This window comes from Pelmatolapia mariae, linkage group LG8 (assembly GCF_036321145.2).
Source record: "Pelmatolapia mariae isolate MD_Pm_ZW linkage group LG8, Pm_UMD_F_2, whole genome shotgun sequence".
NCBI classification, from domain to species: domain Eukaryota; kingdom Metazoa; phylum Chordata; class Actinopteri; order Cichliformes; family Cichlidae; genus Pelmatolapia; species Pelmatolapia mariae.
Genome location: NC_086234.1, coordinates 26,168,679 through 26,194,512, shown reverse-complemented (window position 1 = coordinate 26,194,512; position 25,834 = coordinate 26,168,679). Strand labels below are relative to the sequence as shown.

At 39.9% G+C, this 25,834-nt stretch overlaps 1 protein-coding gene across 1 annotated transcript; it reads right to left on the bottom strand.

The window, feature by feature from the left end:
• Positions 1–3,188: 3,188 nt before the first annotated feature.
• LOC134633307 (sulfotransferase 2B1-like) lies at positions 3,189–17,691 on the bottom strand. Its single transcript, XM_063482182.1, has 6 exons — positions 17,497–17,691; positions 6,844–7,055; positions 5,995–6,121; positions 5,699–5,793; positions 5,407–5,587; positions 3,189–4,843 (listed from the first exon to the last, which is right to left on the bottom strand). The coding sequence occupies exons 1-6, from the start codon at positions 17,633–17,635 to the stop codon at positions 4,734–4,736; spliced, it is 864 nt and encodes a 287-aa protein (XP_063338252.1). The 5' UTR covers positions 17,636–17,691; the 3' UTR covers positions 3,189–4,733.
• Between the last annotated feature and the right edge of the window lie 8,143 nt (positions 17,692–25,834).

The window sequence follows — 25,834 nt, the reverse complement described above, 5'->3', positions numbered from 1 at the left end:
AAGAAGAAGAAGTAGCTCTGTCCCAGAATTCATAGCGCAGCCCTGCACAGTTTCCAAAAATGGCGGCAGCTAGTTAGTTTTAATATTACTCTTATTATTCTTTCTGGGTCACAAAATAAACGTTTAACATATTTTCAGGGGAGAATGTAACTGTGTAAACCTCAAATATCTGCTCAGTTTATCACATATTTTCAAAAGCGCTCCGACATTTTCGGAGATGTCTGTTAACCACTAGCTCGATAGCTAGCCAGGGGCAAGGCTCACTAGAGCCCGTGAGAACACCGGACTCCCGGCAAATCGTTTTCAAACCCACCGCCGTCTTTCGCTACTCAGGTTAAACATACATAAGTCACTAGATAACTTAAAAATGTTATTGTTTGGCTTTTTTTTAGTATTTTATTTGTTCCTGAGTAAATCGGTTTGGCTGAGATTAAAGTTATAGTTTTTACACAGCTGAATAAACGTCAAGCAGACAACTGATTATCAGAAGTGTGAGATGCTCGAGAATATACTCCGGTGTCCTGTTATATTTTAAATAGCAAGGAGTTTATTAAACTTCACCGAAACAATCTGCAAATTTCATTAAAATTTAATAAACTATCATCTTGTCTTTATTTTTAGTTAGCACATACTTTAAACACTTAAAGCTGTAAGCTAATGATAGTTATATAAGAGCAGATGCATGCTGGTGCAATAAGCTGTACGTTTTACGTCCAATGGATGCATGATCTGATTAGTCGACTAATCGCAAAAATAATCGGTGACTAGTCGACTATCAAAATAATCGTTTGTGGCAGCCCTAGTGAGCACACAGAAAGGGTGATTCAGATGAAGCACGTTAAGATTATACTATGAAAAGCGGATGTATCAAAAGATTTAAATTAAATTGCTAAGCAGAAAAGCTACTCAGAAACACCACTGTGTTTGAGCAGGAACAGGGAGTGATACTCTACCACAAAGTGAGCGAACACCAAGTGACAGCGCCACCACTCTGGTTGGCAAGCGGTGGGAAGGAAAAACTCCCCTTTAACAGAAAAAAGCCTCTGGGACACTCAGGGAGGGGCAGCCATAATATAATAAGGATAAAAAATAGGATAAAAGACAGAGTGGAAGAGAGCCAGAGATGAATAATAACTAATGATTAAACACAGACTGCTCTATAAACACATAGTGAGTGAAAAAGAAACACACAGTGCTTCTTGATGTCCCCAGCAGGGGGAGCTTCAGTGTCACCAGATCCAGCCCTAAATATATGCTTTAGCAAAAAGGAAAGTTTTAAACCTTTTTTTGAAGATCGAGAGAGGGTGCCTGTCTCCTGAATCAAAAGTGGGACCTGGTTCCACGGAAGAGGGATCTAACTTCCCTCATTTTTTAATTAAATAAAATCTGTTTGTGCTCTAATTTGTGACCATTTCGTTGTTTGAACAATTATTCAGTAAAATACTGAAATCATAAAGGGATGGCACAGCTGATCTTCTGCTCAGTCCTACAATGATTTCTGTTTCAATTTTACACAACTCAACAATCCTAAAGTATTTCCACAGCCAATGGCAAATTTTTTTTGGGGGGGGGGGATGGAAAAATATATGAATTGCTTATAATTGTATTATTATAAGATAAAGCAATAAATTGAAAGAAAAGCTGCTCTAACTCTAACTCAGTTAAGTTTGTGTACTGTTGGCTAATACAAAGTCTTAACAGTGGAAAACTTATTTTACAATGGGGCACCAAGAAATCGCTAATGTTTTAAAATTTTAGATTGAAACAAATCAAACACTTTAAGTCTTCTACACTTCTGACAACACTCACTGCATTTTTGGGAAATGGAAACCACATCAGTGTCACCCTGAAACGCAAGCAGGATGTGTCATCAGGGATACATATGCATAGGTTACAACATACTCCAATCCAAGGTGTTATGAACTCAAACCCTCCCATACATTACACTGTAATAACTGGTGTGACACAGAATGAGGGGCTAATTGGACAACTGTAGAGACTGTTCACAGTCTTTATGGATGTAAAGATCCATTCATAAAGACTGTAAAGAAAGGTTTGCGTTTGATTTATCTTCATGTTAGATTGTCAAAAATCGCACACCGTTACTGAAGTGAGCTGCTTGGTTGATGAATATCCCCATTTTAAAAGAGCGAGTGCAGGGTGATGTTCTGCTTAATTTATAAAGAAAGTAGAATTTCAAACTGTCTCCATCTGAATTCCAGAAGGTCAACAGCGCGCGTCCTTTCGCAGTGGGACATTATTTATAATTCGACAGCTAAACAGAAACAACAATGAAATGTTGAGTTTATGTAGCACTACACATGCGAGTTTGTTCATTGTTTATCATTTTTGACTATGCTAACCTAAACTTAAAGAATCTGTGAATGAAAATTAAGTTCAAGTTATGCAGTCAAAAAGCACATATGGGAGTATATCTTAATATTTAAACTGTGGAAATATTTGACTAAAAAGAAAACCTCAGGAAAGGTTGGAATACCAGTTCTTTGCAAAGTAGCAAAAGGACTGTTTACTGCAGGACAAAGCACAGTAGTTTTCCTCTGACTTTAAGTGGAGCAGAGGAAAGATTTTGCCAGTGTGAGTAAACGAAAACAGAAAAAATTAAGTCATTAAATAGTTACATATTTACAAAGATTGCAAACTGTTAATGTGTCCAGGAACATTTGAAACAAGAAAAGAAAAGCGGTGGAAACTATGGGGGGGAAAGAGGCATTCCATAATCGTTACTTATGATTAGTTTTAGTAAATTCTTTCCCTATGCACCCACGTGAAAGAGCAAAAGAGTTCATGTTCTGACAAAGAAAGAATTTTACAGATAAAGATTTCCCTCTAAACTCCACCCTGCACTTAGTTATTAGAAAAAAGGATTTGCAGTAGTGATTCAAACAACTACAAACAATTATGGAACAATCTTGCGTTCAGTTACTGCCAGCTTTTACAGCATGACCTTTCAAAGGCTGTCTGTTCAGAACCACACAAGAAAACCCTGCCTAAACCATTTTACTGGTTTATGAGCCAGAATGACTTCATAATGTTTGCTTAGTTAAGGTTTGTAGCTTGCTACTGAAGATTAAATAGCAAGCTAAAGAAGCAGATCATTTTGGGTCTGCTAATTCTTTCTTGACAGTACCATCTTTTCTGTGAGGCTGAGCAATCCCACTGCTGTGAAAGCAAACATGATAATCAGTATGACACCATTAACCGTCACTGGTTTTATCTTCTCATACATTTTGTGTTTTACTCTGTGTCTTTATGGTCACTTCACAGCCTGTCATGGCAGATGACTGAGTCCGGTTCTGCAAGATGTATTTTCATGCTGAAATAGAGTTCTTCCTTCCCACTCTCTCCAAGGGCTTTTTCATAAGGGATATTCTGATTGTTGCTGTTTTCTGTCTTATACTGAATGATCTTTACCTTATAATCTAAAGTGCCTTCAGATGACTGGTGATGTAAAATTGCATTGAACTGAATTATGATTTACACCACTTTATCATTGATGTCCCATACACTGCTAGCTTGTACCTTCTTTCTAACAATATTGTACATGTAGTAACATTTAGCAAACATGACTTAGGCAAGATTTTAGGGCTTTAATCTGGCACAATGAACACTTTAACAGACAACAGGATGTATGATCTGAGCTACAGAGGGTAGCATAACTCCTTGCGACGCTTCGGAGCATTTGACCAGAAAAACACACAGCACAGGAAAACTTCCATACTTGTGCAGACCTGTGTGTGGATGCAAAAGTATTATATGTAAAGTTGCATTGCACCCAAATGTAAAAACTGTTTCATATTGAATAAAGGCATAAATCTACTTAACCTCCTAGGACCTGACATCACATTTTGGGTTATTTAGATCAAAATACTCAGTTTTGCTCTACAAGGGCCTGATATCCACTTACGAGGACATTATACTGCTACTGTTCTATCAAAATTTTAAACAAATATCCTCATATGTGGCTCTTATTTTTCTTAAAAACAAAATTAAGGTTAAAAAAAAAATCTGGTAATTCTTTGTTTTTACATTCATCAGGCCCCAATGTGACCAAATATCAAAGAGAAATTAAAAATGCATGCCGTGGAAGAGTTCAGGTCTTAGGAGGTTAAGTAATGGAACAAATGTTTGAGCATTAGAATATACTTTAATTATGCAGAATATATGCACTATATTACTAGATCATAATTTTTGAATGTTTATATCACATGCTTTTAATTACTTGTGCATGAGGGGGTAGCTTTATCTGTAACAATATAGCTTTTTTATCACATTTTATGCTTTAAAATCTGCAGAATAAGCAACTTAAGAGTTAATATAAATGGTATTGAGTTAAAAGTACATCATTTGAAAGTTTGGAAGCAGAAAACAAAATGGCATAGAATAAACAAATACATGTTACATTTTACTGGTCCTATCGTCACTCTCATTCAGTGACATTGGATATTATAAGTTTCACAGTTCTCTAGCCTAGTGGAAAATTATTTCGCGGGCTCTTTCAACATCACCACTGAAGTGCGCCGACCCTGACAACCCCCTCACTCCACCAGGGTTTCACTTAAACAGAGCTGATTTTGGTTTTGCACCAATCAGAATGCTGTTACCAGTTTTATGTTGATAACTACAAAATTACCTCATGAATACATATCAACAAACCATTTAATGCTCTACTTTGTTTCTCTAATTCTATGATGAAATGACTTTCATTTAGTCTTTTAATCCCAAACAAATTTATATTTGACATCTTTCATTTTGTCTTTGTAAACAGCATCAAAGCATTCTGCTTCTGCCTCTGTTAGCTGATTCTTCCAGTCTCCAGCAATTCCTGAAACACAACACACAGAGAAGAGTTAAACCTAAATTAAAGGAACTGTTGTGTCCATTATTTTAGACTTTAAATCTAAAATTCTGTTACAGTTTTTCTCAGTTCCTTACGTACTATTACCAGGCTTATAAGCTAAAAATCGAAACCCTATCTCAGGTGATCATTTAGAAAGTTGTTGGTTCATTTCTAAAACCTAGGTAGCACGTCCAGGTGCAAACACAGAGTCAAAACTATTTGCGCACCAATTAGAACCTTTAAAAGTCTGATAAAAGAGCGCTGGGTCAGTGATGCAAAGGAGGAACACAATAATCCAAGGTACTCCAACATTTTCCTGCCTGCATACTTTCATTTTAAAACCTATGTCCACATTCACCTCCTCCCAGAGTCCTGTTTAGACATGCCAGTCGAGGCTATAGGGGGGGTAAATAAGAGATATAACTCATGCTATTTCACCATACAGTACAGCTTCAAAACCAACATAATTCGGGGGGGGTTTGACGGGGTGGGGGGGGGGGGGGGGGGGGGGTGCGGTAACCATTCTCAGTAGTATTACAAAAACACACCTTTCCTGAAGAATTCAGACTTGCTCTGGTCCATCAATTCTTTAGGAGCAGCCGAGTAGTTTGACATGCTGTTTTTCTTCATGTTCTTGAACAAGCATCGGTCTGCTATCTTCTCTATTACTTCAGTATCCAGAGATTTCTCCATGAACTGAGCGATTCTGGTCACAGAGTCCTTCAGGTCCTGCACCGTGCAGACAAACACCGTTCAGCTCATGTTCTTACCACGACTCTCAGTGTACGACTCTTTTTTTCATGTTTAAATTATTTGGAAGGCATTTGCAGTTCTTCTCACCTTTAAAAGTTCTTCATAGGAGATGTACATGATGGACTCTTTATCTTTAGCATTGAGCCAACCCTTTACATGGTCAAACCAGGAACCAAATATAACTAAAAGAAAAAGAAAAGATTCCCTTTGAGTTATTATGAATACAATAGCAAACGTCTCTGCACTAATGGTTCAACTTCAGCAATCCTTAATCCTCTTGTTACCAGTTGTAAAATACAACTGAATAAAAGGCTAAATGTCACCTGCTGTTCTAATACAGAGTAAATGAAGATTGTATGTTCCATAAGTGTAACAAGAACAACCTTCTCCATCTAGGAACTTCTGGAGGAATTCGCTCTGTGGGCCTGGTTTCACCAGGAACGAAGTTGACCCGAAATAGTGAAAAGCAGACGTAAACACATCTTTGGGGTTCCTCATGACATAGATGACCTGGAGTAATGACAAATCATTACTTCACTTTAAACATTCAACATTTAAGTTTGTAGCTTTATGACCAAATAAAACTACAATGTATGTTTTACACAGACAAAGCACTTTGAGTTCATAACCTGTCCTTCACATGCAATCACAGACCTTCTCACTGGTGATTTTTTTTGTATGGTTGCTTACTTTGCCATGCCAGACACTTGGACACAGGCACAGCAGAATACAAACCCTGTATTTCTTATAGGAACTACTAAGTAATAGCCTGAGGTCTCATAAGAAGCTGTCAGTGGTGAGTAATGAAAAATCCCCTGTTCTTGCTGTTGTGTCTTTTAAATTGTGTTGTAATGTTCTTTCAGCTACTTCATTTTCTTTCCACATCAGTTCTCTGTGTGGAGGAAACCTGACTAAGACTTTCACATTTTTCTCCGACAAGTTGTATACTCAGTGTTTTATCTTCTTTCAGGCTAATATTAGGGGCTGTTGGTTACATGTCTTATATTTTACAAGTATTCTTATGTTGGTTGCCTGTGCTACATTCATATTTTAAACCACTCAATTTAGATTATGCCTGGATGAATCACAGCATAACTATGCCAATTATTTATTATTGAGGAGGAGAAGCTGCTACTCTATAGCAGGAATTAAAGAGACCCATAAAACATCCCCTTTCACATTTAAATGAACAGCTTTAATGACCCACGAACCAAACTATGTGGCAGACCTACCTTTGGTTTAACTTCAAAGAAGGATGGCGGCATCATGCTGTAGTGGAAGTGAGTTGTAAACATGCGTGGAGACGGCCTCTTTTCAAGGTTGAGGGTGCGGGCTCGATTCTCCTCCAGCCATGGAACACGGTCCCAGTTGTGAAGAGTCTCTACGGAGGCCGGATCCCCTCCGCTGATGATCAGAGGGAGAATCTCCTGCATCCATGTCGTACCTACAAAAAAGAAACAATCTCATGTTTTGATTTAGCTTTTATTTGGGCCTCCCAATATTAGAGCTATTAAAGTGTCATTGTACACCAACTTCCTAAAATACAGTGTCAATTTTGATTAAGCATGCCTCACTGTCCCCTTGGTAACAACTTCAAGTTGTTATTTTGAAGCCTCTATTTCAATAAACAGAAAGAAACCATGGCTGTCACTGTCACGTCTACGCTGGCAGACGTGGAGTGGAGAGAGTGTGAGGACCTAAACGCAAGCATTGGAGAGAGAACAGAATTTGAACTGAAAGTGAGCCTTTATTACAGCAGAGCAGAGTACAAACAAAAGCAAAATGTGACAATGACTAAACTAGTAAAACCTGAAAAAGAAGTACAAAGAAACTAAAGACCTGAGCACCTGAGATGTGGAACATGGAAACCTGGAGCATGTAAAACAAAAGCAATGGCAAAATGTGAAGCAAAAAAACCCAAAAAACAAACAAACCCACAGAGTGGGTTCACAAGACACGACAAGTCTACTCAGGAGGTCAACCGCAAGACAGTTCAGGGGGTCAAATGCATGGGAAGTGGCGGCGGCGGAGACGAAGTAGGTCAGGAGGCCGACTGGGAGGGAAGTGGCGGCAGGTCTGGAGTCCACCTTTCTAGGCTATTAATTGTGAGTCTTCGCCGTCAAAGTGGCTGGTGTTGACATGACTTGGTGGATGGACGTGGACGGGCAGGTGTTAGGAATAAAATGAGTGCAATGAGCACACATTGCGATGTGCTCATTAAAGAGTTGGCACTCAGTTTTGAGGGTCAAATCTTCACTCAGCGCTTTGACTGAATTGAATTATCTTGATTAACATGTAGAGTGCAGAGGGTTTTTGCAACACGCTTACACATCATACTGGGCTGAGGGTGTCCGAACAGAATTTCCCAAACTTAAATAATAAATAGAATCAGTAGCATGCTATTAATAATCAAGGCAAGTCAGGGAGGCGTCTTCTGTTATTCCAGGAAGAGGAGCAGATACGAGGTGAAGTCAGACGTGGACGGAAAGAGGAGAAGATCCGGCAGGGAGACAGCAGGACTGAAGAAGACAGTCATAATAATACATTTTATTGTTGTGGTATAAACTGTATGGCGCGACTTGAGGCAGGCAATGGCTGAGCGGACTCAGCGGACCCCTGCAAGCCTCCAGCTGAAACAGGAGGCTGCAGGGGCTTGGCTGAGGCGAAACAGGGCCAGCAGGGGCAGAAACCTCTGGCTGAAGCAGAGCTATCTGGAGCTGTGCAGGGCACACAGCTGGCTCAGGATGCAGCAGCTGGGGCTGCGCAGCCCATGCAATCTGATCGGGATGGCTGGCTGGATGAACTCGCCTAGCTCCCAGCTGACGGAGGTGGAGAAGAAGGCTGCACTGCCTCCAGGAGTGCAGAGCCAGCTGAGGTCACAGACTCAGCCTCTGGGGGGAGTTTCAGTTTCTGAGGAGCCCTATTCCACAGTCACAGTCTCAGAATAAACAATCTTTGGAATTATTATTCCAGACCAGGGAGGAGCGGGAGTAACACAGTTCTTTAAGTCCTTAGAGCAGATGATTCTGTCTCTGAAAACACAGACTTTAAATTTCCAGGCTCAGGAGAAACGTAATCAAAGGTCGGAGAAAGTCCACTACCAAGAGGAAGCTGGAAACCAGGCTTTGTAGCCGGCTAGCTACAATCTTTATGACCATCACGGTATTCCTTATTGGACCTCTCCAGCCACTGATGGCACAGTAAATCCACTGTGTGAATTAAGTCCTCCCGGAGCTCCTCACAAGGAGCGAGTGTTGGGTCCATGTTGTGGCTAGATTGTTCTGACACTTCTACGCTGGCAGAGTGTGGAAGGGAGAGAGTGAGAGGACCCAAACGCAAGCATTGGAGATGGAACAGAACTTGAACTGAAAGTGAGCCTTTATTATGGCGGAGCAGAATACAAACAAAGCCAAAGGTGAGAATGACTAAACTAGCGAAACCTAAACTGGGAGAAACCTAAAAAACAAGTACAAAGAAACCTGAGACATGGAAACCTGGAGCATGGGGAAACACGAGACGTAGAAACACAAGGGGAGATGCGCAGATAATCCGGCAGCAAACAGAGGAAGACAAATGGCTTAAATACACAAAGGGATAACGAGGGAATGAGACACGGGAGGACAGCACAGCTGGGAGTACTCAAACATAACGAGACAGGGAGGAAGCAAACCTAAACACACTAAGCACTACACAAGGAACTATCAAAATTCTACAGTAAACATTAGGCACAGACTAAGACGCGGATTTGACTCTGAGACCAGGAGATATGACTGACTAGGGAGAAGGAGGGAACATAGTCTGGACACAGGAGCTGCATGAACATAGAGAAAAGGGTGAGTAGATATGAAATGTGGAATACAGCAAAGGCATACAAGCAGAACCTAAATCCTAGAAACTACAGAAAATAACTAAGAAACAAGAAATACAAAGACTATGACATGAATAACACTAAATCAAAGAATATTCAAAAACCAGAAAACGCAAACCCTGCGTCCCCAGACTCAGTACCGTGACAATAACCAAGGTTTAGAAATTAGTGAGTTCCAGAATCTTTCACCTTAATGTACTAGACCAGATATATGTTTCACTTGTTTGCCTTACCTTGTGATTGTGCATAGTATGTTCAGGACAGTCTGTGGGCATTTTATGTTCTACTCACGAGTCTGTTACTGAAGGGTCTTTTGACCGATCTTTCTGTACAAAGCGAGCTTAATGCAGTATTCAAATATTTACTATAGGCCCACAGTTGTCAGCAGAAACTCGCTCACCTCATTTCGTGACACTGGCAAACCTGAGTGAAGTTGGCCGCCCACACATTCTTCAAATTTAAAAAAGTTGATGTCAAACATTTGTGCTGATTTGTGCTGCAAAAAGTTTCGTTTGTGCTGCTCAGATCTGTCTTGCCATTCTAGCAAAACTGAATGCTGGCTTGACAATGAACCAGTTGTACACAGTTCCCTAAATATGCATTCTTCTCTTGTAATAATGAGAAAGCTTAAACTAAAACACAATAAGCCATCCATTTTTCTTCAGTTAGCACTGTATTTATTTAACTTTTTAAATTTTATCCAAGCTAAAGTCCCTGTCTAAGACAGAGCTGATCTATGGGGATCTAGTCCACTTCCTGTCCGTCCTTTTAAATCCATCCATCGCCCGCTGATTGTTTTTGGTATTCACAAATAGTTTGTAGAGAATATGTCCAAACTCTAATAAAACTTCACTTGTATTCCTCCGTTTTTGCAAGTAAAAAACACCATTCTGGTAGTGAATATCACATTTTAAGTTGTAAATACACTGATTCTCATATAGATTCTCTACTCTCCCAGAGTATTCAAAGCACTCCATACAACATACTACACTCGCCAATTCTCACAAGCACTCTAACTACATTCACACTGATGGATGCATCAGAGAGCAACTGGTTAGTTAGTAGGGGTTAATATCTTGCCTATGGATACTTGATATGCAGACTGGAGGAGCCAGGGATCAAACCACCAACCTTCTGATAATTAGGTGACCTGCTCTACTTACTGAGCTACAGCTACCCCCAGCTGCTGGTAGAAATGCTCTGCTGTCTGTGGCTTTATGACTAAAAATCAACCGGATGTGGTGACATGATTCATTGTGCTAAAAGGGCAAGTAGCATGTAAAGTCATATATCTATTGTCACAGCACCTTTAATAAAAACATAAAGAAAAGTGCCAGAAGACATTCTTGAGCCTTAATACTACGCAGCACATTCATATAAGGTATACAGGGTCAGTCTCTTTGGAAAAACCAGCATTGTTCCAAAAAGTGATTCTGTGATTTTTTTTTTTTTATGTTATTGCTCATCTTGATAAATAGAATGTACTGAAAATATTTTACAAGGGGTTTGTATATAAAATGAAGAAAGGATGCAGGTATAATGCACTAATACAGGTACAGTTGCTCTGTGCAACTATACCTGTATTAGAATCAGTCCAGTCCTTTTTGCTCACTTAAAATCTCTTTAAAGACCTGTCATTTCATATTTGTCGCACTTCTGCTGCTCTCTCGATAATATCAAAGTCACTATGCTAAGAAAGGCCTGCAGCTGCTAGCTTGTAACAGGACTGTTTAAAAACTAGTGTTGTGCCAAAAAAGTGACTTCCAGTATTTCCCAGAAAATGATTGTTATAAAAGAATTTCTTCTAATCTGTAAAACATATTGTAACCCGAATCAGATTTGTGGGTTGTGCTGCTGAATAAGGTTGAAGGTGTAATTTCCCTCCCTGCCACTAGGAGGCGAGTATGCCTTGAGATGACTTTCTGTTAGCTAACATTTCCTTTTGTGAAAGCCATTACTGTGCCCCCCCCCCCGACTGGCCACTCCAGGTGCCACCCCGAAGCTAAAACAAGAAAATTCAATGAAATATGAACTGTACGATTATGGGTTCACAGTGAAGCTCAGATATCTGAGTGTATGTGAATGCAGCATGGGCTTCTGCACTATGAGCATCATGTTAGCAAAGGAAGGAGAGCCAAGCACGAAAGACAGCACCGCAGAAAACAATTTTTCGGCGAAAGATTAACAAGTTAACATAGCTGGACTGGCCATCGGGCATACCGGGCATTTGCCCGGTGGGCTGATGACTTATTTATTTATTTATTTTTGTAACGGCATGAACAATGAAAGGTGGTGGGTTGGCCAGATGCTGGCCGATGTGTAAAAATAACTTAGTTGTTTGGTGGTGGCTATGGCGGAGCTTCCACAGAGGCCAGCAGGTGGATGAGGGAAGGGGAGGCAGGAGGAGGAGAGACCCAAGGCGGCCACCGGTCCGAGTATCAGGTGAACTGAACTTCAGGTAAGAAGTTATGACCTGCAGTCTATCTGGGTCAGATATAAACCAAGTTTAGGGGTAGTTTATTTTCGTTGTGCTGACTTTTTACAGTCAGTTACGATAACTCGTACTGCGTGCTAGCTAGCATGATGGAGTTTCTACACAGGTGGGTGCTATGATTTTACTGATAGTGAACTTTATTTTATTCATAAGGTTAGTTAGTAGAGATGCCAACGGCTCCTTAAAAAATGGAATGGTCCCTCATTCAGAGAAAATATTACACGTTTGGTATTGAGCTGAGAAGGGACGCAGTTTGTCCCGTACTTCAGCTATAATGAAAAAAAAGACACAAAGCTGGAGTTATTCTGTCGTTACGCTGCACAGCTGCCTCTTCTCCTCTCATCCTCTCCCCTCCCTCTCCTGTTCCTACTTCAATCGTGAAACTGATCAATGATCAGCTGATCGGCTTTTCTCTCTTGTTTGTTTATCGCCCACTTTGCGCCAGAAAGAGGAAACCAGCGGACGTCGCGTTAAACAACAGCAGCACGTTTAAGCTTGGTCAGCTGTTGTTAGAATTTATTTAATATTAATTTCTAGTATCAGCTGATGTTTGCTGGAGCCACAGCTGTAAAAGCTGCTGGTCATGATGTCGGTTTGGATATGTGGTGAGAGGGAAACATGCAGATGAAACCAGGAGATGTCCTTACTGAATCATCAGAGCTGAACAGGTGATGGAGAAACAGGTTTACCTTTTAAGTGACATGGATGAGTTGAAGGGAAGTTATGAACTGTTTCTGAGAGACAAATAACACCAGGATCCTTTTCTAAGTAGCTGACAGCTGGTAACTGTGCAGGGGCGGGTCTAGCAAAGTTATGCCAGGGGGCCAGGTAGAGCATTAACAGGGAGAGGGGGCACAAAGAAATAATTTTCTTTCTTATTCTCATTTAAAATATCTAGCTTTTATTAAATAATTATCTGAATCTTGCGAACAAAGTTTTTATCTGATGTAAAATGTATAGAAATCATACATATACCAAAAAGACAGTGTACATCACTGTCACAACAGCGTTTGTTTTCATTCAAAGGCTATATGGCTTTAATACCTGGTGGGCCGGTCTGTAGTCAAAATGCCCAATTTTTTGTCCCAGTCCAGCCCTGCAGGTTATTACTGGTGGTGTCACCATGCCAACTGACTGTATTTCATCATCAGCCAGTGTTGTTCTTTATACATCAATATTACCAAAGTTAACCATAAGGCAGCATAGAAAGTATTTACTTGCTTTCAGGTTTCATTCTAATGTTAGTCTTTTCATTTGTTTCCCCACTTTTTTCCTGTTTCAAAATCAAAGTTTGTAAGAAGATTATCTTCTTTTTTTAATAGGCAGATAAAGTTTTGCATTGGTATTGGCTAATTTGCTAATTGTATGTTAAAAATGTTCGTATTTTAATATTCAAAAATGTTTTTGCCCAAAACATATGTGCACTATATGTCAGTAAAAATACTATGCAAATATTGCTGTCCTTGAATGCTGAATAAACACTGACAAAGCACTGATTGTATCTCTTGTACTTTATCAACGCAGTATCTAAAAACTTTGCACCGTAGTGCAAATCTCATTCTAGTTAAAATCTCATTCTAATAAGAGTTAAAAGTGCATTCGATTATTAGGTTTATAGGGTTATTGAATTATGGTTAACGGTTGGTAGGATCTTTTTTTAACATTATCTGCCAATTACATCTGCCACCCTTCTCCAAATCTGTGCCCCTACCTGGCCCCCCCAACAAAAATTTTCTAGACACGCCACTGGGCAACCGCCAAATTAGCTGAAAGATCCCGGTAAGGAAAGCTAAAATAAAAGTTAAATTCGCAATTTATCTTCACATACTAGTAGTTAATAGATGGCTATTAATTAGGATCTGAAATCTGTGAGATACGGCCGTGGGAAGCTGCGTCAACCGGGCGAGCTATCTCACCACGAGCTCCGGTAAGGGATGCCACATGAATGTTAGCGCCATAAAGACATGTCGTTGACTGCTGTTAATCTATTTCCTGTTTAAAAACAACCAGTCGGAGTTGTGATATTTATGTTTAAAGTACTGTAACGTCACTGATTTGCAGATGTTTAATTTTAAGTGCTGAAGAATATATCAAAATGTGCCCACCTAACCGCTAGTATTAAGCTACTGCTTAGCGATTTCTGTGTATTTCTGTGTGTTCTAACATTACTGTGCTCTACCACACCCACCCACACACGCAGGGCTTGGGGTGCAGATATGTCACCAGGGTGCAGGGGAGGCACTCCCCCTCTGTCCCCTTCTGGCCACCTGTGCCTCAATTTTATTCTGCAACCTAGACATCCACATTACTCACACTCTCACATAACACATACATATAGGGCCTTGGGGGTGGGCACGTTTTACAGCATCCAGAGGATGGTCGGTGTATTCCAACCCACCTCTGGCGCTGGTGCCCTACCCTCAATTTTAATGCATATAGACACTGAGGGTTTTCAGTGTCTATATGCATTAAGGGACCTGGGATATAGAGTATGTTTGGGGAGTGTGAATGTCTGTGCAGTGTCTACTTGTGTCTGTCTACACGTTGGGTAAGTGCCGAGTATTTGGTTGTGTATATGGGGGTAGGAATGCACATTTGAGTCTGCGTGCGCCTGTTCGTCTGTGTCTATATGTCAGGTTGGGCCTTAGACTCGACCTCTCTGGGAACATCTCAGGCCCTCCAAAGTACGGAGGCCTATCTCCCCTCACCACACTCCCTGCCGGTGGCTGATACCCTCAGATGTTGGTGTGCTGGTGGTTCTTGTCGACTGGTGCTGGGTGCTCAGGTATGTACCGGCTCACTCCTGGTGGCCAATTGGCGGGGCCTGGCGCCTGTGGCCCAGCTGGGCCCTTTCCGGGGCGTGGGGGGCCCTCAGACCTCTGGTCTCTGGGCCTGAAGCTCAGTCCTCTCTGGCGCGGCTGGCTGCCGGCAGAGCCCGCGGGCACGCCACTGCAACCCCCTCTGGCCTGTGCGCTGTGGCTGCTGGGTGACCTCTCGTTTAGGGCTCTACTCAGCTCTTCCCAGGAGGGTGGCACGGTTCCCCCCCTTTGGTGGTCCTCCTTGGGTCCTCGTACTCTGGGGCCTCTGGATGTCTGGGGCCTGGATCTCCTCCATTCCTGCTTCACGCCCTGGGGGACGGGGCTTTGGCTCCCCACACTCCCTAGCAGATCGTTACATGGAGAAACCTTTGGAATACAAGCATGCTTATCCACACAGGTGTACACACGGGTGTTCACAGACACAAACTACACCTTTCTTGGCTGCTACCTCAAAGCACATTGTGCGCTGTCTATCTTGCGTGCTGCACAATAACATTTAATATTTAGTATCTACTGTTATCTACTGCTAGCTAGTTTATTGTGATGGTGCTGTATTTATTATGTTGCTCTTTTTTGTTTGTTTGTTTTCTCTTCTGTTTTTTTTTCTCCATACAGGTGATCCAGGTGTTTTGTTTGTTTTCTCTTTCTTTCTTCTCCCCTTTCTCACCATCTCTTCTCCCCTCTATTTTTCTTTCTCTCCCTCTCTTTCTTTCATTCTTTCTCCCTGTCCTATCCCCCAGTCATGTGTGTCCCGACTGTAACAACCGAAAATAGAATAAATACATATTTATAATAAAGGTCAGTCAAATGAACCAATATGGCAAGGCCATGATGATCCACTTGGTAAAGTAAATCCGCTTGGCATCTCTCTTGGCCTTAAGACAACAATTCTGATGGCTAAAGATCCAAACGGGACAGGGAAAAAAAAAAAAGTTAATTCATTTGATAAAGATGCAAAAAGTTCATAAAATGTGATTATAAAATGTGAGGGATCTCATTACTCTGTTGAAGTATTAATGTTTTAAGAAGTTGATATATTTTTCTGAGAAATAATTCAAGTTGAAATATCTTAAAAAGAAGAACAGTTAAAAGCGAGCTGTTAAAAGGATAAATATGTGAGAGTGAATCTTATTTATTCTTAAAAGGGTAAATATAAGGTATATTTTCTGTTGCATTAAAACCTTGTGTGATGTAACTCAAGTTATTTCATGATGGTTGAGACATTGTATAACTAAAATAATTTGTTATACCTGAGCAATACTTGACTGAACGATGAGTGATGGAAGAAGCATAGATAAAATAGTAATGTATGCACTGTGCACTGTGTGCATAGATTGTTTTTTGACCAGGACTAGATCATTCGAGATCTGAACCCTGTGGGTTCAGTGGCGAGCCAATCCCAAGAGAGTGACTGTAGACGGACCAGAGTAAGGTGTGGCCAGCCGTGGGATTCATCTTCAGCAAACCTCAGGACTATAACTACATTCCTTGACACAGATAAGACTAACACTTTAAAAATCTACCCGGGTAGTGTTAGAACCAGTGGACCGAAACACACACACACACACACACACACAAGGAACTCTAATTTCTCTTTCCAAAGAGAAGTGGACTGAGAAGCTCTTTAATTGAAACTCTTTGGTGAATTTCCTTAAAGAGGATGTTTGGTTTTGATTTTATTTTTGAGCCCTTTAATGTGCATTTGTGCACTGTAGGAAGCCGGCTTTACACAGGCAGGGTTTGTAAACTTTACAACTTTCAATACAGTTTCTATCCAAATCACATCTTATCTATCATTGTGTGGTTCCTTCTCTGCTGATCCTTTCAAGGCTCCATAGTCTTACCTAGAACTTTCTGATACTGGTCCAAAGTTGTCTAGACGACAATTTAATGCGTATCTCATATTATTTAATTGTAATACCTGTTACAGTATGCCAAACACATCTCTCATGAATGAAATCCAGTCATTTTGAGCTAGAAGGAGCATTCCTATCACGAGGCAGATTCTTCATTTATCCAGCGTTCACTGACATCATTTATTTATTTATTTATTTATTTATTTATTTATTTATTTATTTATTTATTTATAAGAGATCTTGCCAACAGGGCAGCAGAAATTACAAATACAACACTACAGTTCTATAGAGATATTTTAAGTGGACTAAAATGACTGGACTAGTTATACAATAACACAGAGTCATAAATATACTCATGAAACAGGTAATTTATGTGTTTTATAACCCTCATACATTGCTTCTATAGACTGTAGTCAACACAAAGACATTAGGCATAAATACACACGGAAACATCGGCAATAACTTAGTGGCAGACGGTCACTGGTGATCCAGAGAAATGAGGTTCTCAGGTTTGGGGTGAATTGCATAAATATTTAGACGCCGGGCATCTCTTACCTGTTTCTACCGGAAACTCAACGGACAGTCGGGGATGAGAGCTTTCCAAAAAGGTTCCCACATTTAAAATAAACCCCACAATGAAATTTAATGCTAAATACATACCATTAAAATGGTCGCATAAAATGAAGAGCAATCCTTGTTTTAAACGACGTAACGCCAGGACGATTATATAGTGTAATTGCTGCTAATAATAAGAAAACGACAGGTTGAAAAATCCTCTTCCAGCCCACTAAAACAAACCCCTCTTTAGCATAAAAGAAACCATTTGCCGTCGAACTGCAATCACTCACCAGACTTGGGGTACGTTACAATAAGGATGTCATCCGGACGAAAAGTAAACTCCTCGTAGTACCTGAGGCTCTCGGGCGGATGGAGACTTGAAGGCACATAGACGCCTTTGTGCAGCGTGTATAACTCTGTCTCAGTCATGCTTCAACAAGCAGAAGCAGCTCACTGAAAACAGCTCTGAGAGCTTCGAGCTGAAAAACTGTTGGACTTTGTCTCAACTTAACGCACTATCACTGTTTTTGTAGCTCGAGGCTGTAGCGCCACTCCCGCTTCTTCTGTGGTCTCGCGCTCGCTTCTGTTTGCGTCACTTTCCAACAAGTGTGCGATTCTTCGTCAAAGCTCAAGTATTCATGACCAAGTAATCATTGAACGATTCGTGTAAAATTCAAGGACTTAGTAATACACAATATATTATTTATTTATTTTTTCATTGTTTGTTGGGATAATAGAGCTGTTATTAGAGCTGTTAATAGAGCTTATATTGTAATATTCACAATTATAAGTCAGAGAGCCGAAAATAAAACACTGCCACGCAAGCTAAGATCCAAAACTTTATTTCACAGCTGGCACTTTAAAACGAGGATTACAAACAAAGGCTGAAGGGAGGCCACCTATGGAGGGAGGGCAAAAAAACAGCACACTTCAAATGGATCTATACAACCGAATGTAAATGAATGGCACTGCAAACAGTGAAAACCATTCTTTAAAAACCAAAACTAGGTTGGAGCTCCGATTACACCTCCCAGCCTGAACTTGGATCATCTCTCCCCGTCTACGTTCTCTCCGACAATAAAACAACGATACTGATCTTACAGAAACACCAGACCTCCCTTGGGATCTGATCTGGTCTGTGTTTCAGTGTTTTTTTATGTGTAATGTCTTTACTTATATTTGTAAAAAGACTTTAGTGTACATGATTTGCAAAGGGCTTATATATAAAAATAAAAAATTACATGTTTTTTAAATATGTTTGTGTTATTGTACCTAACCAATCCCGTCCTTTTTGGCCACTTAAAATATCTTTATAGATCTATTGTTATATTTCTGCTATCCTTTGGCGGGATTGGTCTTAAAAATACATTTTTAATGTCAATCAGATGTTGTATGGGTTAAATAACGGATATATTAAAGTCACTCTGTCAAAAAACTGATTGTGGCTTCTACCTTGTGACAGGAATGTTGTTTGTGGTTCAAGATAACTTGATATCATTCATGAGGGATACATTTAATGTATGTTTCACATATGCATATACATAGGCCTAAAAGTTATTTATAGCAGTTTAACTTCAATCAATGACTTTTTGGCGCTACAATGGCAACTAAAGTCTGCAATGACTTATAGGTGGCATCTTATTCCCAGCCCTATACTAAGTAAGGAAGGGAACTAGCCTCCCCTCGTCACACTAGAACACCAATCCCCTTTCTATCTATCTTCATCGCCGGCAGCACCCCTCATCTATGAATGCAAAACTACCATGTCTGTCAAATGCGTTTGTTAGGGTTTGTGAGGTCAAAACCTCACAAAACCTAACAAAACCAAAAGAAATTAGCAACTAGGGCTAAAGAGTCAAACTAACATACTGACAACACCCAAGAATATGCATAGCCCCGCATTTTCTGCTCTTCACTCCCATTACTATACTCTTGCAAATCAGATTCCCCCTTAGTAATACAGAACCAAATTGATTTAGGTATAATGGAATGTGATTCCCCTGTAATAACCAATACAAACCCACCTAATTTACCATCGATGCATTCAGAACTTTCTTTAGCACTTTCCGAGCTTCTGACAGATACCAAAAGGGTTGGGATGGACAGGCATTGGGCCCTGTGCACACCTCCTTTAGTTTCCTGGAAATAAGGGCAATTTCACCATATGTGTGGACTACAGCCACACTACCAACACCCTTCTCCTGTTACTGGAACTAGCAGGCTGAGGGAGAAGAGTGGGAATAACTGTGGGAATAGAAGCAAAATGCATGGGCTCCAATTTCAGGCACTGAACCGCTCTCTGCCAGGATTTAACTTCTTGCCTCAGTCCTTCCACTACACCAAATAAAACTTCCAGCTGCTCATCCCTCTTTGACTTTTGTTCTACAACCCCCACACATTATTATCCTGAGCCAAGTGGCCATTTCGCAAACCTCTAATAAGTTCCAATTCTGCAGTCAAATTTATTGCAGCCACTAATGTTGCTGGTTTAGCACTGCTAAGAGTAAAATGCAAAATCCTACATCCCACATGTGTAATAAAATGATCCCTCTCTACATACCAGCCTATGTGAGGTAATGCCAAATCCCTGGACTGTTTCATTATGTAACTTCCTCCATGTAGAATAATTCACACAGTTCCAATCTTCACTTTCACAAGGATCCAAACACCTCCCCATAGCATCTTTCAGGAGAGTATAATTAGTTTTAGATTAACCGGACAAACCACTATAAACTTCATGAGCTTGTTCCAATTTTAACTTCATCATCTCATCCCAACCATTTACCTCCACTGCCATCTCAAACTGTTCCGCCCTTCCTCAGTCTCCAGCATAAAAACTCTCTAGGGCATACAGTTGTTACTTGAAATACTTTGGGAGAGTACTTAATCAAGACCGAAGCAACGGGGTGCAGCAAATCATTGTCATCCTCTGACATCTTCACAGTGAATATCCCATACGTTAATGCAACATCTGCATGCATGTCCATTTCATGTTTCAGAGTTAAAATGTGAAATTGACACGGTGGATGCGATGGACTTGGCATGTCTATTATACGTTTTGCTGTGATATATATCCTACAGGAGTTTCTATAAAATGTTTTTGTTCACAGTAAAAAATATTTCAAATTGTTGCTTAACACTCGAAGAACATTCCCGAATGATGACTACACACGCATTCCTATTGGTGGAAAACACTGAGCTGAACAGATCTGTTTCGTTTGTGTGTTTGCCTGTCTTAATACGTGTGCCTGCACTGTAAAAACTGTGACTAGAGGTTACTTAAAAAACCTATGGCAACAAAGTGACACTTAATTTACTTAAGTAGATTTTAATTTCAAGCGATTTATGTAAAATTTATATAAAATGTTAATTAAATTTCAACAAAAAACAAAAATAGATATTAATAACATTCACTTGTAAATATGTGTTGGATTTAGGGACAAAATCTCAAATTGAAGGTTAAAATTGCCTAATTGTAACAAAAAATTGATTCATTTGAAATGAATCTCTGAGTAAAATTACTTTGAATTTACTAACAATCTGGCAAAGGTTTAGTAAAAAATGACTAAAATATGCATTACAAAGAAATGAAAACTTTTTGTTTTTAAGTAAAACTCAAATTGGATTCAATAATTTTCCAATTAAACTTTATAAATAATGACTGAATAGTAAGAGAAAATCAAATTAATTTAACTTCTTTTCTGAGTAAAATGAATCAATTTCACAAAGAGAACATTCAAACAGTAATTGTTTTTATTGTGGAATATAAAACGTATACAAAATTTATAATATAACATTTTTCTGATTAATTTAGATTGTATGCACTGAAATTCTTCACTAGTGCTTGGAATAATAATATAATATTATAATAATAATAATATAATAGGAAGAATAGGCCATAATTGAAAATACAGTTTCAGCCAACTTCTCGAGAATGTCAGTCTTTACTTTGGAGGTGGGCAGAAGATTTCCATTCTTTTTATACTCCTCAGTGGCTCTGTCCAGTTACATTTCAGTTTCGTATGCTGACTGTGGAATGGGGAACAGCTTCGGCCAGGGCTCACAACGTTCTGTGAAGTTCTGCCTTTTGAGAATAATGGTGTCCTGAGAAGTGGTTGCAGCAGAGTCTGCATTGGATACAACTGGATTGGATGATGAGTCATAGTCAGCTGACAGTTGATCAGAGGGGCTGCCGAAAACTGGCAGGATGACCAGGGTGATGCCAACAACCTTCACAGTGTCTTTGTCTTTTATCTGGTCACTTCTGCGAATAGTGAAGTAGTCCTGAAATTTTGGTTTAAAATACTGAAGACTGAAGTCATTTGAAATCCCAAAGGTATCCTTCACAACACTTTGCAGCTCCTCTACTGTTGGTGGGATCCCTGATGGAAGAACCAACTTCTCGATTTGGTCATCAGTGATTACATGGAGCTCTATCTCGTTCAACCTAGAATAAAATGTAAATGGGCAGAGTTAACTTATATTAAGCAGGGTCAACTTAGTCATTTTCTTCTGCTTCAATTTCAAAACTAGTAGTTTAATTCAATACAATCATCCATAGACCCTATTTTCTGTACCGATTTGGTGATAGATCATGACATGAAATAACACTATTTATGTATTTATATACTGTATATATCTTCCTATATTTGAAAAGACGTCCTTTTAATCAACACAATATCATCTCTGTATCCAAACACCATTGGGTGTTAAACATAGAAATGATGAAAGACTTATGTCAGATTAAACACATATTACTATATTATTTCCTGAATGTACCTTTGTCTTGAAGATCGTTCTACAGAAACATAAACATCGTGACTGAGCATGGGTCTCACTGATACACCGACCAAGTTTAACTGGAAACTCGCGTCATCCTTCTATGTGAGCTATGCCTGCACTAAAGTCACAGGGCTCCGGCAGCATGAAAATGAAAACCAGTTATGTTGCTGGACTGAGCCACTTTAGCTTAATTACCACAACTGAAAAACACTGCGTGGAGACAGTGACAAAATCCTGCACAAATGATTTTAACTACATCACTCACCACTGAGTGCAAAACTTTTTCATAAAATTTTAAAAGTAAATGAGGGAGGTTACAGCCCATCGAAATACATCATTGATATATTTTTTTAATGTGGTAAAACATGTGGTTAGTCAAAGCTCTGAAGTAACACAGCCGGGAAGGCTTGGAAAGTGACCTTATGCTAACAGTCCACTTCGTGCCATTTTGCGTAAAAATACAATACTGTCATTACAGTGGTCATTATTAATCTAATTTTGACGTATCATACTGTTTAGAACTTTTACTCAAAACTGCTATACGTTATTGTTTAAAACGTGTCGTATATTCGTACAAATTAAGATAAGCTTACCTCGGACAAAATGGAGATCATCCACTTCTGAAGCGTGTGTCCTGCACGTGGCACAACTGACTACGGACGGAAGTGTAGAATGATTGAAATGAAAATGCTTTCATTAGTTAAATCTATTAGATTTCTTAATTTTTCATGGTACTCATACATTTTTGTTAAATCTGCTCAACAAACTATTGCTTAATTTACCCCAAACAAAATTGTGTAAATTTAAATGACTGAACATCTCAAAAATGTTTAATTTTGCTTAGATTTAATTAAAACAACACATACATGTTTTTACTGAGTAATAGTTACTATTACTTTCCTATTAGATACTAATTAACCCAAATCACAGTTTTTACAGTGAATGTATTTACATTGATGTTGCTGTGCATAGTATAGACAGGATATAGCATGTGGCCATTTTATTTGTTTATTTATTTACTTTACTGATAGGTACTTTGACTTATACTTTATTGGGTATTCAAATATTTACTAAAGGTATTCAGTAGTCATGAGAAGGTCCTCAGTTTTAGGTCAAAGTACCCTGTGCCCATATACCTCATTTCAGGGTTACTGGCAACTGTGTTCACCCTTGTCCTTTGCTCTTTTCAGCTTCATCCGTGCCTTCTTTATTAAATTTCCATCTCTTCAAGTGCTCTCTGAAATTCCATTAATTCCCTCTTTGCACAGATGAATACATATACAGTGTTAGGGATGTCGCTGATGAACTAAACAGAAGCATTTGTTTTACAGTAGCCACAGCATTCCATACATTTCTCTTGCAGTGCACTGACAGAAAACTTTTCAGTAGAGCGCACAGCCCTATCTGATCCGGTGGGGGGATGCCTGATCTGGCATCCCCCCACCGGCTCTCCTCTCTCCTGTCTTGTCTCAGTTGACTTACTTCTGTCTATCACCTTTTCTATCCCTTTGAAGAAGTGAGGCTCCTTAAATATTAAAGGGTAAGTATTAATTTTCATTTTGAACTGATAGAAGAAAATAAATTGTAGTTAACTAAATAGAAGAAAGTAGAAGAGAAATAACAATCTAACGTAAATCAGTGACACACTCTTGGGCCTGATCAACTTTGGCAGGGCCTTCCTGGATGAGGGTGTCTAGTGATAATGGCTGAAACACCCAATGAATCCAAGGTCCACTACTGATGATGTGTCCCAAATTTAATATTATAATAAGTGCTGTCAGCGTTAATATGACATTAACGGCATAACTGCATTAACATGGCAAATCTCTGTTAGCGAGTTAGCGCAGATCGCCCCGTGTGTGGGGCTGCGTGGCGCTAATGTGGACCGTGTGTCAAAATGACAGATGCTACACTGGTTTACAAAGGAATTCCAAATTTACGTTTAATTTTGTAATTCTTATGTTTTGCGTGACTAGCAATCTCCGTACAGGAATTCAGAATGTATTCTCCTGGATAAGACTTTTGATAATCTACAACCATTTTTTATTAAACTATGTGAGGTCAAAAGTATTGCTTGGCGACTGTCAACATGTTCTCAAAATGAGTACTTTTTTTCTTCTAGCAAACAAGATGCAGGTTGTAAGGAAAAGTGAGGGGTAAAAATCGCCCTCCTCCAACAAGACAAGCTCCAAGTAAATGACGTACAGAGTGAGACTTTGTGTTGCTTACAAGGGATCAAGATAGCTGTCTCTATGAGACTGGCTCTGTGGGAGGTTTCCTCCTGTTAAAAGGAAGTTTTTCCTTCCCACTGTCACCAAGTGCTTTGTCAAAGGGAGTCATTTGATTGTTGGGGTTTTCTCTGTACAATTACAGGGTCTCTAAATTACAAATAAAGTGTCATGAGGTGACTGCTGTTGTGATTTGTAGGTAGTACAAAGTAGTAGGACATATGCATCCTTTGGCCATAAGGATGCATATTCCATTATACCTAAATCAATGTCCTACTAAACAACTAATGTTATTTCATATTTCCAGCTTGTGGTGTGTTCACTCAAACACCAGTTCTGTAAGCTCTGATATTTTTGGACACTTTTATTTGGGGTGGCTGTAGCTCATTTAGCAGAGCAGGTCAGCTGCTAATCAGAAGGTCAGTGGTTTGATCCCAGGCTGCCTGCTGGCTGCATGCCAAATATCCTTGGGCAAGATACTAACCTCATGTTTGCCTACTGGTGGTGGTCAGAGGGCCTGGTGGCGCCAGTGTCCGGCAGCCTCGCCTCTGTCAGTGCGCCCCAGGGCAGCTGTGGCTACAACGTAGCTCGCCATCACCAGTGTGTGAATGGGTGGATGACTGAATGTGGTGTAAAGCGCTTTGGGGTCCTTAGGGACTAAGTAAAGTGCTATACAAATGCAGGCCGTTTACCATTTATTTTTATTGTTCCAACTTACAAATTGTATGCTATTATAGTGACAAAGTTAGGACATAGAGTGGAAATGTAATGGGAAATTTGTGTTTCAACTCGTCAAACCTCTGTGTACTAGTGGTATGGAATTGTGACTTTCTTGTACAAAGAATGAGTATGCAAACATGAAACATGCTGCAAACATGCTGTGGCCAAGGTCATGGCACACTATATGTGTCCTCATTATCAGGCTGGTGCCTACATGACTGTGGAGACTGAGCTATCTATAGCTGGATAGACAAATTTTGTATTCCCACACAGACTCTTCTCTTCCTTTGATAAGTCAGACCACCGTTGTGTCTTCCACACACTTCATGTTGGAGTTGCTCTGGTGGATGATGATGCAACGTGTATGTACAGAGTGTACAGTAGGTGACTCGGCACAAATCATGTTGGGAGCTGATGTTGTTGGGAATGTTGGGAAGACTCTCTGTGGGCAGTCGCTGAGAAAGTCCTTAATCCAGAGGCAGATGGAGTGTGGGAAGCAAATTTTGTTGCCAGTCTGTTAGGAATAATTGTTTTAAATGGCGAGTTAAAGTCAATGAAAATAAGCCTGGCATAACTCTCCTTCAGTTCCAGATGGGTCAGGGTTGTGTAGAGTGCTGTGGCTATGGGATCCCCTGTCAACTGGTTATCCCTTGTAATGGAAAGTTTTAGCTCGGAATGTCAATTAACCTCAAGTCTTTTGTTTATGAAGTCGTGCTTTGCCTCGTGTTCTACATGTCAACAGTATAACCTCCTTATAACTTTTGCCCTTAAAGAGACCAGGATGTAATGCAGAACACGTCATAACATAACCTGATTAACATGTTATCTGCTGACTGTGAGGGGCAATGAGCAGAGCAAGCTCCTGGCACACAACCCCCTACTGTTTCATAGATAATGC